General features: G+C 50.1%; 7 protein-coding genes across 7 annotated transcripts; 2 read left to right on the forward strand and 5 right to left on the reverse strand.

Annotated features, from left to right (window-relative positions):
• Positions 1-475: 475 nt before the first annotated feature.
• On the reverse strand, positions 476-2,608 carry LTR84_009295 (uncharacterized protein; the record flags this gene model as incomplete). Its single annotated transcript, XM_064852835.1, has 1 exon — positions 476-2,608. The coding sequence occupies one exon, from the start codon at positions 2,606-2,608 to the stop codon at positions 476-478; it is 2,133 nt and encodes a 710-aa protein (XP_064701060.1).
• A 680-nt stretch (positions 2,609-3,288) lies between these two features.
• LTR84_009296 (uncharacterized protein) lies at positions 3,289-4,665 on the reverse strand (the record flags this gene model as incomplete). Its single annotated transcript, XM_064852836.1, has 4 exons — positions 3,289-3,533; positions 3,590-4,178; positions 4,245-4,370; positions 4,420-4,665. The coding sequence occupies 4 exons, from the start codon at positions 4,663-4,665 to the stop codon at positions 3,289-3,291; spliced, it is 1,206 nt and encodes a 401-aa protein (XP_064701061.1).
• A 1,708-nt stretch (positions 4,666-6,373) lies between these two features.
• LTR84_009297 (uncharacterized protein) lies at positions 6,374-7,189 on the reverse strand (the record flags this gene model as incomplete). Its single annotated transcript, XM_064852837.1, has 1 exon — positions 6,374-7,189. One exon carries the CDS (start codon positions 7,187-7,189, stop codon positions 6,374-6,376), a length of 816 nt encoding a protein of 271 aa, XP_064701062.1.
• Positions 7,190-7,826: 637 nt separating this feature from the next.
• LTR84_009298 (uncharacterized protein) lies at positions 7,827-9,554 on the forward strand (the record flags this gene model as incomplete). The annotated part of the gene is made up of 2 exons (XM_064852838.1): positions 7,827-8,277; positions 8,548-9,554. 2 exons carry the CDS (start codon positions 7,827-7,829, stop codon positions 9,552-9,554), a joined length of 1,458 nt encoding a protein of 485 aa, XP_064701063.1.
• A 317-nt stretch (positions 9,555-9,871) lies between these two features.
• On the reverse strand, positions 9,872-11,677 carry LTR84_009299 (uncharacterized protein; the record flags this gene model as incomplete). The annotated part of the gene is made up of 1 exon (XM_064852839.1): positions 9,872-11,677. The coding sequence occupies one exon, from the start codon at positions 11,675-11,677 to the stop codon at positions 9,872-9,874; it is 1,806 nt and encodes a 601-aa protein (XP_064701064.1).
• A 1,268-nt stretch (positions 11,678-12,945) lies between these two features.
• On the reverse strand, positions 12,946-13,209 carry LTR84_009300 (uncharacterized protein; the record flags this gene model as incomplete). Its single annotated transcript, XM_064852840.1, has 1 exon — positions 12,946-13,209. One exon carries the CDS (start codon positions 13,207-13,209, stop codon positions 12,946-12,948), a length of 264 nt encoding a protein of 87 aa, XP_064701065.1.
• Positions 13,210-16,762: 3,553 nt separating this feature from the next.
• On the forward strand, positions 16,763-18,316 carry LTR84_009301 (uncharacterized protein; the record flags this gene model as incomplete). The annotated part of the gene is made up of 2 exons (XM_064852841.1): positions 16,763-17,000; positions 17,052-18,316. The coding sequence occupies 2 exons, from the start codon at positions 16,763-16,765 to the stop codon at positions 18,314-18,316; spliced, it is 1,503 nt and encodes a 500-aa protein (XP_064701066.1).
• Positions 18,317-18,877: the final 561 nt, after the last annotated feature.

Raw genomic sequence — 18,877 nt, forward strand, 5'->3', positions numbered from 1 at the left:
ACCAACCTCATTCCGGACGGGCTCGTTCTGCGCCGCACCAGGACTGTTGGCGTCTCCATATCTGCTTGCTTCCACTGCGTGGCTTGGGGAACTTGCCTGCGTCGCAGAGTGTACTGAAGTGATAGGGCGACCCATCGTTCAGCCACTTTCACGGCACCCCATGTAGAAGTCTGTGCTACGGCACAGCCAAGTCGACCATGATCGCGATGACAAGCCTGACGGGGCCACAATACATGGTAAGTTTTCGATCACTAACACCCCGAATGATCTCTTCGCCTGCCTTCGCCTGCTGCGGTGGCAGGTGCTCAGGATTTGGAACACGAACAATACCGCCCAGAAGCCAAGACCACTGTTGCCGGACCGTCACCAGGAGCGCATCCCAGAGAAGATCGCTTGCGATCGCCACAGAGGCGAAGAAAGCCGGAGGCGGAAATATTGGTGGTTTGTGTAACTGAAACATGACTTCATATCCTTGTTAGCTGTGTTGAGCATCGAGGACGTCCAGAGACTCCAAGGACGATATGATCAGTCTGCCCAACTGCCATCGTTTCCTTCGATCGAGCACCTTTCGCGCCCATGCAACCGCCCCGCAAACGTCGCCATCTTGAATATCAACAGCTTCCATTGCTCCTGTGACATGTCCTCGCACCAGCTGCAACGCGATCAAAAACGCTTTGTAAGCATACAGAGTCAGCCATGGTGGCTCAGTATCGGGAATCACGGTATCATCGAGATATCGCAGGAACCAGTTCACGCGAGGCTGGACTGAATGTGCGGCGTGGGTCCCGATAAGGAACTCGCAAGTAGGCGCTAGGTCGACCAGTTGCTTTATGACGGCATCTATGCTACCCTCCACAATTCCTCCTGTGTGTGAAGGCGACCACATGTGCAGTTCGATCATGGCCATCTCCCAGGTTGCTTCGCACAGTGCTGCGCTTGCTGAGATGGTGGCGCCTTTCTCTGGCCGAATCACTGACCCAAGCGCACTCAACGACTCTTTCAGGGGTTCCAACCTCTCCATGCTGATCCTTCCTGTTATTGCGGACCAGCCCGATATCTCGCGAGCACTCGAGATTAAAAATTGCGCAATGTTGATTGCTCCGTACGGATCGAAGGCCGGTAAGGAGCTGAGGTTCGGATTTGGGGAAAGAAAGAGGCGCACAGCGTCAGAGTATTGGACCGGGAGTGAAGATGATTTTGTGACCAGCTGCCAGTGTGCCCATCGGGAAGCTGTAGGGGCCGTCCAGCAGTCATTCGGGCAGGGGAGGTCGTGCTTGATTTCCAGATGCGAGATTGACCGTGGAATGGACAAGAATTGATACCAGAGTGCATCAATCTGATGTACGGCTAGAGATGTCCGCTTACGCGACTCTGCTTGAACGAATTGGTGCCAGAGAGTTTCAAGATCGTGAGTGGCACAAGTCCCGGCCACCGATTGCATTAGACCACCAGACCGAGCGAGGGATATCATACGAGAGTGCATTCGAAGTGCGTGTGCCGAATCCCTCCCACAAAGATAGAACATAGCACATATTTCAAGCATTAAGTATGATTGCACTTTGACAGTGACGAGAGTCACGTTGTCCGTATCCTCATACTCAACCTCCAGAGCACTAATCATGTGGCGAGCTTGATGAAAACAACGTATTGACAGAGATGATCCGGATCCCTCTCGGTCACCACAATCTGGGTCTTGGCCAAATTGAAAGCCAAGGCTAAGAATGCTGAGTGCTAAATACCTTTCAACACGGCTAACATCGAAGGTGGGCCGGTGGAGAAAGGGAATGAAATGTGAGACATGGGCGAAGAAAAGTTCGAGCCCACGAGCGGTTTGTGACTCTGACGGAAACCAGTCTTCCACAGTAGGGGAAGAATGATTAGAAGGCCATCTGAAAATTGTGCTGTCGTTGAAGCTATTGCGATTGTTGTACTCTGTCTGCAAATCGGAGTGGGGGACAACTGTGGGTTGTCGCTGGGAGTCAAAGCCACTGGTCGGTCGGGATGTCGTGGCATATGAGATGCGCTGCAGGCCACTAGCAACAACAATGCTACTGTGCGTAGCTGCGAAGTCATGCTCGGGTAGGTTGTCGACGGAAATGTCTGTTAGAGAGGCAGTAGGTGTTTCTGCGCTTTCAATGCCCCCGGGGCCGACATCAGTGGACGTCACTGGATCTGTGCTGATTTGCAAGTGAGTGTTTCGAAGGATTTCATCCCAAATCCTGTTATGCACATCCTCATCAAGTCCGTCGTTGGATTGCCGAAGTGAGCCGTGGCCGCTGTCTGCTGGCGATGACGAGCCCGCCCCGTAGCCCTCAGCTGTGGCCTGCCTTTGGAGCTGCGAATGTGTCGTTGGTGAAGGCTTCTTGCTCATGCTAGTTTGATCCTCGTCGTTGTCTCTCGCATGCTTCCGCTTCATATGCCTGCTACGCAGATCTGGGCGTGAAAATGTTGCGTGGCAGATGTTACATGGCAGAGAATCATCGTTAGAACTCCGCGTGTGCAGACGCGAGTGCCTCTTCAGGTTCTCAGATCGGGTGAACCGGCTATTGCATACAACACATTCGTATGGCTGAAACTGCTTTGCAGCTTCGCCGATAGACACCGGCATACTTGTGGCGGTAGCAGGCTCTTGCCGCACATTTATGGATTGGGATGACAGGCAGTTTTCCCATATAGTGCTTTATAACGGTTATCCTGTTATTGACAACTATTACGAGAGGCAGATTGAAATCGTTAGCCGAGATATACTTACAAGTCTTGGGAGAGGTGATTTCCCCACCCATAGGCAGGAATAGCCCCACCAGCCCCAGAAGATGCACGAAGGATGTAGGTGCTTAAGCAAAGAAATGTTTATCTTTGCTAATCTTGACGTATCTGCACCTTATCGCTGCTTATCGCTACTGATAGGACTGCTCACATTGGCTACTGACAACTGACAGCCTTAACCGATGGTAGACGGAGGGAACTCTGGGTCCAGAAGATCGTTGTTCGTAGCTGGGTGCTTAATGAGACATCAGCAGCCTGTTTATCTTGATGTGTCTCTTTTACACTCTGCTAGGAAGGCCGGGCCCAGTTTCTGCTACATCATTCTCACAGTCGCATTGGGGTTGCGTTTGAGTTGCAAACTTCATAGTGATACACAATGGACAATGTCAGCTACGCACCACAACATGGGTTGATGGTACTATATCTATTCCATCGTGACCTAATTTTCTTTACCTGAAGAATAACTAGCACTAACTCCACATACAAATCTTCGCTTTCCTCCTTCCAACAAGTTCTCCACCCTTACACCGGCAATACAACCTTCACACCCATGTATTCCCGCTGGTGCATCAGCTTGCCATCGATCAGGACCTGATGTGCGCCGACCCGGTTGTTGACTGTGTCAGTAGGATCCGTGCACGTTGCAATCTGGATCTCGCGCCACTGCCGGTTGGTCGGTACGAGGTTACCGTCGTCTGTCCGCCTCTTAAACTCGTTATATATACCTTGATCCTCGACGCAACCCTCTCGTTGGATGAGAGGCGATTCTAATCAAAAGAGTCAGCGGGTCAAATCAACATTTGTTATCGGGAAATCGACGCACCTTTCGCAGGTGTCATTCGTAGATCACCAACGGAGCTGTTGAACAGCACCAACGACAGGCGCTCCTGGTCCAGCTGGTCGACCGGAGGCTTGTAAACTCGGTGGCGGGTGGCTTTGAAGTGCCCACCGGAGACGATCTCGAGTGTGTCGCCAATATTAATAACCAGAGCACCGGGTTTGTACGGAACGTAGTACCATTTTTCATCCTGGCCCCAAATTTGAAGGCAGGAGATAGGAACCGAGAAGAGCAGAGTGGTCAGGCCAAAATCAGTGTGGCCATGCATGCGGAGACCTTTAGACGCCTCCCTTGTCTCCTTCTGTACAGGTCGGAACAGGGCATGTCGGAAGTAACCTTCGCCGGTTGGCCCGCCATGTGACTGCACATTGTCCCAGAGATAGTCATCTGGAAGTTCAAGGACCCGCGAGAAGAGAGTGAGAAGTCTGCGGTTGACAGACTGGGTGAGATAGGTGGCGAATGCCTCAATCTCATCAATGAATGGGTGCAAGGTGCTAGGCACGCGTTCAGTGTCTTCCCAATCAGCGCTGTACCAGTTGAACTGTTCGATCCCATCTGCCGGGCCCCGGTGGCGCTGAAAGACGTTAGCAAAGTCAACCAATATGCAAGGCAACCCATCTCCCCGCCCCTGTCGCCTTACCTTGAATCCGTACGGGTGCTTATAACCAGACCATTTGCCGGTTTCAGGGTCAAACAGCAGACGCTGCTTATCCTCCTCGGTCATGTTCTTGTAGTTGTACTGGGCAATGGCAAATTGACGATGGAGCTAATATCTTGGTCAGTGATAGATCTGGACGTCGGACTGTCGTACGAACCTGCTGGAGGGATACGCCATAGTTTTCCAGGAAAAGGAAGCCGTCTTCACGAATGGCACGCTTGACCTGTTTAATGAGATCTTCGACTACTTCAGGATCATCTGAATCAAGTAGAGATAGATCGATGGACGTGAGCTCTGCAAAGTCGTGTTTCTCCTGAGTTACTGGAGGGGGGATCCATTCCGGTACAAATGGCTTGCCAGTGAGGTCAGCTGCTGGCGGGTTGAATGGAGTTGAGGGCACCATCGTGTTGCGAGTGCTTATACTGCTATAGGATTCGTGTGCTATCGTAGTCGAGTTATATTGTTATGTCGTTGAGGTGGAATATTTGCGTATTCGAGTGCTTTTGTATCCGGGCTGTCGTCATTCAGACAATCGTATCCCCGTCTTTTGTTCTCGTGCACGAGTGCGGAGGCAATCGCACCACTTCGAACTCCTAGAATTCTACCTTCCATGCTCATGATCAACCTTGTGTCAGACCATGTCCACCAGAATCGCCGTGTGCTCCTCCAGATGGCTCCTCCGCACACTCCTCTGCCACTGTAGCTCGGCTGTATTTACCATTGCCGCAATAGCTTCTTGAGCTCCTCCACGGTGGGAATCTAGAGCAAATGGGATCTTATCCATAGAAATTGACTGATAAGCACACGAAGGATATACGAGACGCTTGAAGGTAGATACCACACCACCAAGCTGGAGGAGCGCATGGTGGACATTCACATTGGTGGAGCAGGGAGGAGCTCCTCCAAACTTTATAAGACCGCAAGCCGACCTTTGCCCACACTTGACCTCTAGGAACCTTAAACATACATGATATGGAGGTCACCGGAAATCAAAGAGCTCCTCCATTCTCTCTGTCATTTCCTGCGAGACATGAAGCTCAATCCCTTAAGAGACAATGACAGAAAGAACAGAATCTCTCTACCCAGACAATGATCGCCGGAAGATCTCCGCAGCCCTTATAATAGGTTGCACCAGGGCACTTTATGGTCCTCAATGGCTTCCAAACTTGAAGCTCTAACGCATGTTACCACACAACCCACCGACTTTACTTCAAGCACAGGTTCCTCGATACTGACCTCCACGATCAAACCAAAAGCATCTTGCAAATATGTCTCGGCAATTGATTTCGAGCGAGAAATTTCCTCCCAAACCTCACAACTGTAAGTTTGTCCTCATTGCTTGTGTCGCCAATTCTGATACCTATTTCCTCAAAGGCCCTGCGGTGAAAGTACCAGGTCTTGTCTTCTGCGCCGGTCAAACTGCAACTGGTGAAATCAAGCAGGCAACCGTAAGTTTGATGGAGCATATTCCATCTGTCATCAAGCGTGACCCCTGACAGCATACTCTTCAGCGAACGGTTTTGCAAAACCTCAAGGACGTGTTGGAACTTTCGGGATCTTCCCTCGAGCAAGTTGTCAAATACAATGTGTACCTTGCCGATATGAAGGACTTTGCCGCCATGAACGAGGCATACATAGATTTCTTGCCGCAACCCATGCCTTCACGGTCATGCCTGCAAGCTGTGCCTCCCGGAAATGGCACCGTTATTGAGATTGAATGCATTGCTCATGTATAGTATTGGAGCAAGTGGACTATGAAGCGCATCTACGTAATGTTGTAAATAAACGACGGAATATGCACCAGGAATAGAACAGTCTTTGAAGTTAGCGTTCGGCATGAGAACCATGGTCCTTTCCTTGTAAATCTTAACGAATAACCTTCAGAAACGACTTCTCTCACAAAGCACCAGGGTCATAGAGGACAAAAGGTGTAGAGGTAAAGAGAGATAAGTGTAGACCCTTCAATTGTACCGGATTACAATGGTATCATCATCCCCCAGTCTTTGACTAAGGAATTGTAGAGTTGAAGTGGAATATAGCTGAGCATTGAGAAACTTGTTTCATATAGTCTAGAGGCATAATTATCTACATGCTTCCAAATTCTCTGGTGACTATGATCTTGCAATTTCCAGCTCAGCTATATACCAATTTTGGATCGCCTTTGTGTCGCCAGTGATGGCGACGCTGTCATATGTCTTCCGAGCGTCTTGTGCTGTGGATCCGTTATTGACCATGCGCCCCACCCATTTTCCATGCCGCCGACCCGCATCCACAATCTTTTCGATCGCATCCAGAAACTCGGGTTCGTCACCCCGTGCAGGCACGTAGCCCAGTAGTGACTGTGCCAGATCATTGGGACCAATGAAGAGCAGGTCGACGCCGGGGACGGCTGCAATGGCATCAACATTTTCCACCCCAGCGCGGGTTTCGATCTGGATCATAGTTAGGATCGTCTCGTTCGCCGATTTCATGTACTTGGGCGTGGTGATGCCATGGCCGATTGCTGGGAACGCGGAGCCTTGGCCGCGGACACCAAATGGAGGAAATTTGGCAGACGCGACCACCTGACGGGCCTCCTCCGCGGTGTTGATTTGTGGCACCATAATACCATGCGCACCAGTGTCGAGAGCTCGCTTTACAATATCATGTGCAGGTCCTCGGATGCGAATGATGGGCGACACACTGAGAGCCGAGATGGCTGCAACGGCGTTGTGCATCGAATCGTCCCCAATGTTGCCGTGCTCGCAGTCAATGATGATACCGTCGACACCAGTCAAGGCCACGATCTGTGCCTGGCGCACCGAGGGAATCGCCATGAATGTCATCAGCGGATACTGGCCATTTTTCAGCTGGTTCAGCACTCTCAGACGAGGGTTTTCAATCTGGGTGGTGAGCGGCGTGGCATGTGTATCTGGTTTTATCGCCATTATGCGTATGCTGTGTTGGTCCCGGGGTCACTGGGTCCTCTTCTGGTTCTTATGATCGTCTCACAAGTCGAGTGAAAAAGAAGATTGCTGGCCTTAGGGTCCTAGTGAGCACAATGAGTTACGGACGATTGTGCCTTTTTATGGATTGTAGACCAGGAGACATCCACGCAGATTCGCAGGCGCTGCTCGGCACATCGCCACTCTGTCCCCAATGCTTTAAGATTGATTGTCCCCCAACGCGAAGGTTGGTGACGACGATGGGTGAAGTTGAATGCTGATGTCTTGCCGAGGTTTGAGGTGGGATAGCAAGGGTCACTACGGAGGAGCTCCTCCCAATGCAAAACTATACCAATTTTGGTTAAGCTCGTTTAGACTGCTGAAATGAGCGGTGCTCCTCCTCCACTCTCCCCCAGATACCGAACTTGACAGCCTTGTCCTAAACTTGCTTATCGCTCCTATGTTGATAGAGAAAAGGGCTCGAGCCGAATACTCACCTCGACTACATATAGGTCAGCTCAATCGCTTCTCAATATGGCGCGGTGTCAATCAGCCAACAGAGTCCCTGAACAGAGACCATTAGATTGAGCAAGACACAAGCTTCCCAAGTAGTGGCAGAACACAGCTTAACCGACCAAAAATGGATACCAGCAGCGATAATCCAAAAGCTCTAGATCCTCGGCCTAGTGAAGATGTCAAGTCAACCGCCGAAGGACACTCCGACCTCATCAGCGGACCCATGCCCGAATCCTTGATCAACCTCGACGCGGACGAACTTGCCCGTCTGCAGAAGAAGCTTGTGCGCAAGATCGACTTTGCCATCTTGCCATCCATCGGTATCCTCTACATCTTGAACTATATCGACCGTCAAAATTTAGCGGCTGCCAAATTGCAGGGAATCACAGATGACCTCAATATGACCACCCAACAGTTTGCCACGGCCATCTCAATCCTCTTTGTCGGGTACTTGCCATTCCAAATCCCAAGCAATCTCCTCATAACAAAGATCCCTCGTCCAGGATTGTACATCTGTACTGCGGCTGTCATTTGGGGCGGCATATCAGCTGCTACGGCTGGGGTCCATACCTATGGTCAGCTCCTCGCCGTCCGTGCTATTCTCGGAATCGCAGAAGCGGCATTTTTTCCCGGGGCTATATATTTTCTATCGGCTTGTGTCACGTGCCAGGCAGTCTTATCACGTGAGGTCACGTGATAGAGGCTACTAGTCCTAATTAGGACTAGTATAGTTTGGTGGACTTATCTACCACGCTCACCCCCAAACCCCCTTTGATACTCGATAGCTTCAGAATCTCTACCAATTCATCATCACCTCTCGTCTAATCTTGCCAGGGGCCTTATAGGCCCCTGGTACGTTACAGCTTGGTATACCAAGCACGAGCTTGGAAAGCGTTTTGCTGGCCTTCATATCGCCCAACAGGTTGGCAATGCCTTTGGCGGCCTCTTCGCTGCAGGAATTTTTCAGCTGGACGGCGTACACGGCGTCGCAGGCTGGAGATGGTTGTTCATCATCGAAGGCAGTGCAACAGTTGGCCTTGCAATAATATGCGCCATGATCATGCCTGAGTATCCCCACAACAGCCGCATGCTCTCTCAAAACGAGCGAGATCTTGCCGTTTGGCGCATCGAATCCGAAGCTGGTGCGGCCGAAGGAAATGAGAACGAGAGTGTACTGAAAAGTTTTGTCAAGGCACTGACAGACCCTAAGCTCATCCTGCTCATCCTTTGCAATATGCTCTCACAGGCCCAGGGCTCCATCGCGAATTATTTTCCGACAATCGTTGCCTCGCTCAATTACTCCAGAACCATCAGCCTGCTGCTTACTGCTCCCCCTTACGTCCTCGCAGGCATCGTCTACTACGGTATCATGTGGTATTCAGACAAACGAAATACTGTGTATCCCGTCATTCTTGTATGCATCAGCATCGCTATCACCATGTACATCATCCCGATGGCAACAAGCAGCGTCGGAGCCCGTTATTTCTCATTTCTGATTCTGCCATTCGCTTCCGTCGGTCCACAAATCCTCCTTTACAAAACTATCAATTTGCACCTTGCCCGCCCAGTTGCGAAGCGGGCAGCGGCGTCCGCCCTGGTCAATGCTATTGGCGGCACTTCGAACATCTGGGCCTCATATCTGTATTATGCTCCCCCGAGATTTTATGCAGCCTTTGGTACTTTGATGGGATGCGCCATCTTGTTTGCTGGAGTTCTCACGTTCTATCGCTGGCTAGTGTTGCGCGAGAATATGCGGCTTGATTGGGGCGAACCAGAAAATGTCGCCAAAGTGATGAGGGGTGGTGTCACTGCGGAGATGGTACAGCTGGGATGGAGGTATGAGATGTTCTGAGCTACTTGAGCTGAAACAGGCTGCACAGGACTTCTTGATTATCGACTGGTTTGTACCGCCCTGAAAAGCAATGACAGACTGGGAGCGTTGAGACCCACCATGGTAACAGCTCTATATATCAGCTATTCCTTGAGCTGTGCAGCGATGCTATGGTATACCCTAGGTTATTGTTTTTAAGGCTGACTCGAGGCATTCAACGAATTCAAACCCAAGTCCACATAACTTTGAAGTCGAATTTGACTCGCCACCTGTGTTGCTAGACTCAGGGGCTAGACTCAGGGACTTGAGCTGCCTATGAACACCTTTGAGATGCTGTCTTAACGCATCATGCCTTCTCGCGAATCGTGAAGACTCCTTGGTACGTCGGCCTTGATGATCAAGGCATGGTGTCCAGGTCCGGGCTCAACCCAACACTCTGTTTCCTTCAACTCGGTATCAATATCCTTCTTCTGCTCCGTGGAAAGGTTTCCAGTGGCAAAGCCGCAGAAGATGCCTCGGCGATGGTACCTCTCAACTACATCGTATACATTGCTGCCACTCAATAAATTCGCTGCACCAAACAGTCCTACCGGTTCTTCAGCGAGAATGCTCGGATGGCTCTGCAGGTAGAGGATGAGGTAACCCGTGGAGCAAGATAGAATAGCAAAAATTACTATCATGGTGATTGCGACGGGTGGTACGACATGAAGGCGATTTTCAGCCACTGCAATTGTCCCCAACACCTGAACGGGAGTACCGAGCTCAGGATAAAAGTAAGTTACCGCCAGCATGGTATATATGGCTGGGTAAATGCGTTGGGCGGCATCGATGATGTTTTGGGCCGAGAATGTCCTGTTGGTGATCCTAACACTACGCACGATCAACTCCGCGAGTCGGACCGGGGCATTGGTATTGCCCGCGCTGCTTGTAGCTGGGTTGAACGTTCGGACAGTTATGAGCCCATCTTCAAACTGTTGAGCTGCAATGCCCAATTCTTCGATATCATGAGCTTCGGCATGAAACCTTGGCGTTTCAACGACACGGTCTGAAAAACTGCTGTTGGTGGTTACTACCGTGAGTTTACCACTGGCAGACCAGAAGCTCGGAATGCACGAGACAAGGATCGGGTTCTCCAGTCTGCCAGATGAAGAAAGTGATCCGTAGAAGAAATTAATGCGAGCCCTACCAGCTCCTTCAGGGCAGTCACTGGTTAGACCGGCGTCAAGAAAGTCGTTGCTATCAGCGTTTGCGGCTATGTCCCCTTTTATAGAACAGCCACGGTCCGTTGCAGAATAGCTAGCAGTATAAATATTGTCGCTCTCCTCAGCTACGGCAAAAGTTTTTGACGTAGCAGAAACTTCTTCACAGTCGATGGTGAGCCTGGAAGCATTCACTGGGGCAGACACTGTGAAGTTGGAGTAATATTGCATCGGCGTGAGCCTAGAGAAGGCATAATCACCATCGGTGCCGCGTGGTAAGGGTGACTCATTGATCCACGAGGCTGCAACGAGATCCATAAGCGCCCCATAGTCTGCGTTGGAAAGAGGAGCAGTGGTGTCGAAGAGGGATAAGACGTTGAGAAGTGACTCGCGGGGAAGCAGTTCTTCTCGAACAGCGAAGAGACGTGCAGTGAGAGGTACAAGAGCGAGTGCCTCGACGAATGAGAGAACAAGGCAGACACTCAACAAGTAGTGCTTGTTCTTCAACGCCTTCCACCAAGCCACGATTGTAAAGGATGTTCGATAGTCTAAATAGACAGACTTTCCCATCGCTACCTTCTCCCCAAACCTTTGGGTAGCCAGTTCGATGTAGGGTGTTTCGAGCACAAGTGCCGTTCTGACAGCATCGCGAAATAGTTTGTACAGGCCGATGATAAAAACTGGGAGAGCAGTCCACAAGAGGCCATAGCCCCAGTCCAGTGCACCTTCGAAACTGGAGAAATCCACAGATCTTTCCTCGAAGCCAACGTTGACAAAGCCAGTGCGTTGCCCAGACAGGACCAACAGCGTAATGATTGCAACAATGAATACCAGTTCAGTGAGCAGAAGAAGAGGTACACACCAAGGCTGTAGTGTGACCGACCTCCATCTTTGACGACCTGCAGGAAGTGCAGAGTGGTTGTGCGTGCTTTTGTGAAATCTCATGGTTGAGTCTTTGCCTGCTCAAGACTGTAGACCTGCAGATGTTCAAGACGTCGAGCGTACTGTCTGAATTCAACGCATTTGCCTGCCACGGCGTGGATGGGAAAGAGTTAGCAGTATCTGGAAGCCTTGAATTTGATACGGTGAGTGAGCTGATTTCTCCGGTCAGTGCACTGGGGCTCATGAGGTGCGGTGTTCACGATCATCCATACATTCTCGTCAGTTCGAGTCAAATCCAAAATGTGAACAGCCTGAAAGTGATCTCGTATAATTGTCTTGGAGTCTTGGATCCTTGAGTTGTCCTTCAATGGGAAAGAAGTGCTTCAAATCTGGCCCGCATGAATACGATGCACCACAAAAGCCTGAACACGAACTGTGTCTTTGCTGGAATTGGACAGCCAAGAAGGCAAACCAGATCGACGAACACGATGAGACAATTTTGAAAGTTTGGCCTGAGACTCGAGGCAAAGACAGTGCCCACCACCTGTTCATTGTCTTCCTCCCTCAGCAGGACGTGAGGCTTGAAGATCTACAACTGTTTACTCTATAATATCTTGCAAAGGCTCACTTTGCCAGTACGCCATCATATGTCATCGCTCGCAGAAATATGAGATTGTTCAGTGTTGTTCTCTTGTTTGGGAGTGTGAGATATCGGGGCTCTGTCATCGCCCAGGCTCTTGAACAAACGGCAATCAGTATACCACCAGAATCCTGCCTTGACCCGATAACGATGAGCAGTTGTGGAGCTTTCTATGACAAACTCATAACTTGTGGCGAGGCAAGCAACACCGCGGCGGCAATCAGCTGCTATTGCCCCCAGACTGTCTTGGACTTACTGGCCGGGTAAGCCTCGCAAGAAACTTATTCAAACAGCAATCTAAAGTCTAGGTCAGTTGCCGGCAAGAGTGGTGGAATTGCTGGAGGACCACTGCTGTTGACCAGATATTCCTTGGTACGGACGGCCTTTTCGCTGGCTGGTCGACAGCGTGTGTGGAAGCAGATGCTTTCGAGGTGCTAAGCTACTCGCCAACCACCATGTCAATCACAACCCCATTCCTGGTAGAGAATGTCTTGTGTGGTGATCTGGCGAATGACTGCGATCGCTTGACAGTCTCTACGAGCTCCTGTATTCGCAAGTTCACAGCATCCGCGAGTGATAGTGAGGAATTCTCAACTTGCATGTGTAACGAGGATATGTTGTATCTAGCGTCACGATGCGATATCGATGGGGGGGTTAGCTGTCTTCTAAGTACGCCGGCCTCTACCGATCTCTATTCGTATCGGACCTGTCGTGGTTTTGAAGGAATTTCAACCACTGGTGCGAGGACTACAGCAAGGATGACTTCTACTTCAGTGGGTGGTAGCTCTGTGACGGCCACATACAGTCCAGCGGCTCCTTCCAGTACGACATCTCTAGGGGAAGCAGTGACTTCGTCCGTCTCCAGTAGAGGGTACCCTAGGAGTCTCGTGTGGGATGGGCTTGCTGAGACCGTCTTCATAGTTGTTGCGGCGATATCAGCGATTTGACTGCTCATAGAGTGTGAATTGAAGCATTTGTAGTTGATAACTCGAGAGGGGATTGTGAAACTTCACCAAGGTCAACCGAGTAACTGTTGTCGTCTCTTATGATAGACGGCAAGACATTGTCACATAGACACCCAGAATAAGACATGCATATGAGAAGGAACTCCGTAGCTGGCCCTTGGCGCTCAACTCGAACCCATAGGTAGTCAGTACTAGTCTGCTGTAATAATGAACGATTCGATCACCAATAATGGCAATTTAGCCCTTGTCGGCAGCAATTTAGCAATTTCATGAACATAAACTTGTTCATTCCCCCTTTGCCAGCAATGTAGTTGACTATTTTGCTAGAAATGTGACTCCTGCATCAGGTTCATAGCAATCAGTCCCATCGTTCCAACAATTGAGTGCCTCTTCGACCCCAATCTCATATGCGGTTGCACAGGTATACCACCAGGATGAGACCAAAACAGCGCTCTCTTCATCAAGGTCGCCACAGAGAATACATTCTGTGGCTGCATACAGACCACTCTCATCACCTAGAACTTCACTGCCACAAACACATCCAATAGGAGTTTCATCATTGAACAAGCCCCCTCCGTAGACGGGCGCACCAGTGACGTTGAAGCAGTATGACAGAGAGGTCGTAATATCCCCACATGGATAAGCCAATGGGCAAGGGATATCGGTCTCAGTCTGTGGCATCGGACTGCCAATTGCCAGACCACATAGGCTGATGAATGGTATAACTGTGGTGAATTTCATGCTAATGACGGTAATTAGTTGAGATTGGTCCAACATAGGAGGCTTCATACTCGTGAAATCGAAGAGAAAGACTTTGTTTATCGCTGTCGATTTATATGCTGAATCTGATACGATATGTGAAGTGCTGCTACTTAAATGCTGTCCCAAGATCGAATGTTAGGATGCACAATATCTGAGAGATTGTAAGGCCTTCTTTATAGATACCAAGTCGTGACTGCATTTCAGCTCTCTCAAGAAGAGTCCCAGCATAAACCGATCAGATGATATGCTCGTATCAGCCGCCTGGCCAAGCTGCTTGGAGACAACTCTGCCCATATGCTGTGTCATGCGGCGTGAGGCTGAACAACACTCAGGCAAGCCCTACCGATGTGGGTGTTTTCTTTCTGGATTTCCATGATACGAGACTCAGCCCTCACACGTATACTCGATGATTGATCCTGACTCAAAGCACAATTTTTTTGGGCAGATTTTTGAGCTAGTATTCTTCAAAACCGAGGTTCTTGTAGGCAGAGAGATGGGAGCTTTTCATTGACAAGGCGTGCAAACGGCCCTCTTGATCATAGAGTAGACTGACCGACTCTTAATATGGCCTTCAGTGTACACCGTATAATAGTGCCATGGTACACACTGTAATTTCGTCGAGAACTATAGAGGTAAACTCTAAGCAAGGCTGATATTTGGCCGCACCCGGTCGGCTCGGATTTGTTGCTATTTGCGATCTCGACTGCCCTGTAAGTTCAGGGTCCGAGGTTTTAGTTGAAGCACGGTCTGTTCTTTCATGCGCTGAGCGGCATAACCATTGTCAACTGCATCGACACAACAAATGAAGAGATGCAGGCCGCAGGATATTCGCCAAGATAAGGGCTGCATGAGGAGCTGAAGATGTGGACGGAGGCAAGAGGAAATCCTTTCGTATTGCGGACTTGGCATGGTAATGACCATTGCAGCGTTTGGCATTCGATTCTTGCCGGCTGCCCACTGAGGCTGAGCCTAGTATGGCCCAGAGTAATAACGACGAATGGGTAAAGCTATGTGCATGCGACCACATCTCACAAATCACGTCCGCGGCTTGCAGGAGAACATACTACTTGTGACATGAGATTGGGAGGATTGATTCGTATCTCTCGGGCGCCGGATGCCACGCAAAAGATGGGCTTTTCCCACATTCGTACCGAGGTTTATGGTGACATGCCAGAATGTCTCCGCTACGTCTGTAAGGTGTACCCACCCAGCCTGGAGAGGAGGAAATGTTGCTCTTCCATCCAGGATTGACAAACGTTCATCATGTCATCACTATAATGAGGTCGAACAATAGAGTTGTGGCTACGAATAAATACGAGTGAGCTGGGGAGATGATAGATTTGAGTGGACTGAAAAAGAGGTATCGCGCGCTCACAGGTTGACGTACGTTGCCCAGGTATTGCTCTCATGTCTCAAACGACCTACGAAGCGTGAGCAGCTTTGCGAACTCAAATGTCATAAGATGCGCATAATGTGCCTAGCTTCGGGCTTCTGGTCTCCAATACCACCGAAGCATCATGGCATCGAAGTTGGATACCCCGAAAATTAACAGTTGGTTGAACTATGCGACATATTCGAGGATCCTGATCCCATAGTCCTCCCTCCCGGCAGTTGATATGAAAAACTCCACTCTAGTCTCTATTCTACGCAAGTCGGGATAAATACACCGGGGAAATTCGCATACTAATGCTGTGATCTAAAGACCTTACGACTTGCTTCATTTGGTGTTCGTAGATCTTGAAGTTGTTACATGATGACATCAGACACGGCTCAACGATCCAGGGGTAAAACAGGCGGCGTGGAACGGTGCGTTGAACGGGAGGCCTGACGACGCTTCGCAGGCTACCATGATGGGACATGACAGGCTATAAAACAAGCACTTCCAAGGATTCATTCGAAGATGCTTGTCAAGATCGCAGATTTGGGCTACAATACCATGTCTTCTCGTTGCACTCTACGCTTTTGGCAACGAGGGGCTGCAAGCGAAGCATTGCAAGCAATAGATGACCAGGTTCACGACCGAACTGATTGGCCGAGCTAGAGTTGAGGGCGCATTGCTGGTCGGCATGCAGCTCCTGTCAGTCTAGCATCGGCGCTTTGGACGGATTTGGTGGTTGTGCCATACACTACCATGGCGTGTTGTACTTGATGCATAAATACTTGATGTGTATCTGATCCAGCTTGGGGGAGCTTGAGGACAGAGCTCATGGCCACGAGGAGTCCAGCGATGGCACATAGTTTGCCTATAATGGAAGCGACGAACGTGCCAACGGGCACGCACAGCGACAGTACCAGTCCTCAAGTTCCCTTGCATAGCACTCCTCAGGCTCCTGTGGAAACCGACCCAGCACATCAGGGACCAGACGGACCAAGTGCAGTGCCAGTAGACAACACCCAGCAAGAACCGCTTTTACCGACAGTGACCCAAACACCAATTAATACACATAGTGCGCCAACCTCCCACAACAGAAGAAAGGAACTACTCATGTCATCATCTTGGTGGTGGTGGGAGATTGGCGGGGCTGTTGTCGCACTTACCAGCCTGTTCGCGACCATTGCTGTCCTCGCAGTCCTGGACAATAAATCAATTGATGATTGGAATCGCAACATACAGCCCAGTGCACTCCTCTCTACGCTCTCGACCATCGGAAAAATGGGTCTAGCACTGGTGGTAGCATCTTGCGTCTCACAGTTGAAGTGGTCACACTTCCAGACACCGAACTGCCTGAGCCATATTGATGTATTTGACGAGGTGGAGCTGGTCCTTGGGGCGTGGCGAAGATGTTTATCAAGACTAGGAGACATCTGCTGAAGAAGGGTCCGAACTTTATGATCGCACTTCTGGGCCTCATCACGCTTGGGGCATTCGCCATCGACCCTATGATCCAGCAGATCTTGGACACCCCACAGCGAGAGATTGCGTTGAACAATGTCACCGCGTCGATGATGTCCAATAGAGGATATACTTCTCTTGCTGTGGACGATAGAAACACATTCGACGACGAAAACAATGCCCGAGGTAAGCTCAAAGAACACCTTGCCTTCTCCTACTAACATGGCTTTTTTTCAGCAAATGGAACTCGATTACTTGCCCTAGAGACTAGTTTTCTCAATCAATTGACCAGCACGACCTATCTGCCACGTTTCGACTGTACGTTCCCCAGAACCCACTGCGAGTTCAATGATATTACAATGCTCGGCCTATGCAGCAACTTTTCAGATGTCACTGATATCACCACGCATGAGTGTGAGCAACACGCCTCAGGCGTACGTGATCCGGCTCATTTCCTCACTTGCAATTTCACGGTCCAAGGCGTGATAACCTACCGCAACTTGACCCTGAATTTTGGAGCAGGAGATCTGGGCACCGACGTCGGCTACGTGTACGATAACTTCCGTTCAATACTTGAAAACCTCGAGTTACTAGATGATCCGCCTGTTGTCCATCAACCGGTGAATGTTGCTCGCCTGTTCACCATAAAAGTCGTTGGAACTGTCAACGGCAATGACTTCCTCGATGACACGTCACTCGGCATACCGGAAACACGGGTGACAATGACGAACTGGTATTGGTGCCAACAGAATTACTCGAAGGTTGTATTCGATGGACGTAGTGGCAGTATCTCTGAAGCCAGTGGCTTCAAGACGGCCCCGCTGCTGTTCGCTCCCAGAAGCGGCATTTTACCCAACGAATACATATTTGCCTCGAACGAGGAGTTGGCTTCATTTTACGACGGCTCCTCACTTCAGGAGGTGCAAGGCTCATACTCGACCAACTTCTTCCGCGTCAATATGCACAGTCTCTTCGGTCTTCTTGACACCAAGTGGCCACAGTACCTGGACCCCAGTATTAGGGCCACACTACATCCGCAAGTCTCGGTGGGCTCGAATTACGTTAATAATGGAGATTATGTGCTTGATGCTATCGGCATGGCCAGCTTCATGGTGAACGCTGACATCAGTCAACTAGTCCAGAATATAGCCACGGCAGTGACGAACCAAGTGCAACTGAGTGCGTACAATTCAAACAACAACACGACGCAAGGTACCGTATATGCAATTGTCCCATATTACCATGTGCGCTGGGGATGGCGTGTGCTGCCATTACTGGAAGCTGTGGCTGCCGCCGTATTGCTGTGCGTCACTATCTGGCTCAACAGATTGCCGTTGCTGAAATCATCAAACGTTGGGCTGCTGGCGCATGGTCCTGAAGATGCAGTTTCCTACCGAGTGGCCGGTTTGGAAACGGCGAACAAGTGGGTGACATTTGGTGATCAGACCACGGTGATGCTGCTGGAAGATGAGAAAGGATGGACCAGGCTGACCCCAAGCTGACATCTGAATAGTTTCACCCTTTGCTTAGGTTCGCGAAGGTGCTCCTCCGGCATGGGTGGGAGTAACATGGAGAGAGCTATGCCTAGGGCCTGATATGGTGTATCTTGTTTATGTCCAGGCTGAACAGCGTGCAACTTGAAGTTCAAAAGACCATTAAAGCGGCAGCGAGGAAAGGGTGGATGTTTCCCCAGCCTTGGCATCGTCATTCCGATTTTCTCCTGTATTTCTCGCTTTCGTATCCCCTTTCGAGTGTATCTCATGATAGTACATCTGATGTTCCTCATCTGAACCCGGGGATGAGATGGATAGTCATGATCACACAAGTAGATGCATGTTCACTCTTCCACAATCTGGTGATGTGATTGCGGGGAGGCGGAGGATGGGATGATGCGCTCAGAGCAACCGTGTTTGCACGCTGATACCTGTTCTGTCGTTATACCAGTAGATGATCGTGAAACTGCGGATTAAGTATCGGGTGTTCTATAACAAATAGTACTTCTGATCACAGTGTTTGCATATCAGGAACAATTTTCCTCCGGCCCATGATCACGTGACTGCTAG

Source organism: Exophiala bonariae (assembly GCF_035927105.1).
Source record: "Exophiala bonariae strain CCFEE 5792 chromosome Unknown scaffold_37, whole genome shotgun sequence".
Taxonomy (NCBI): domain Eukaryota; kingdom Fungi; phylum Ascomycota; class Eurotiomycetes; order Chaetothyriales; family Herpotrichiellaceae; genus Exophiala; species Exophiala bonariae.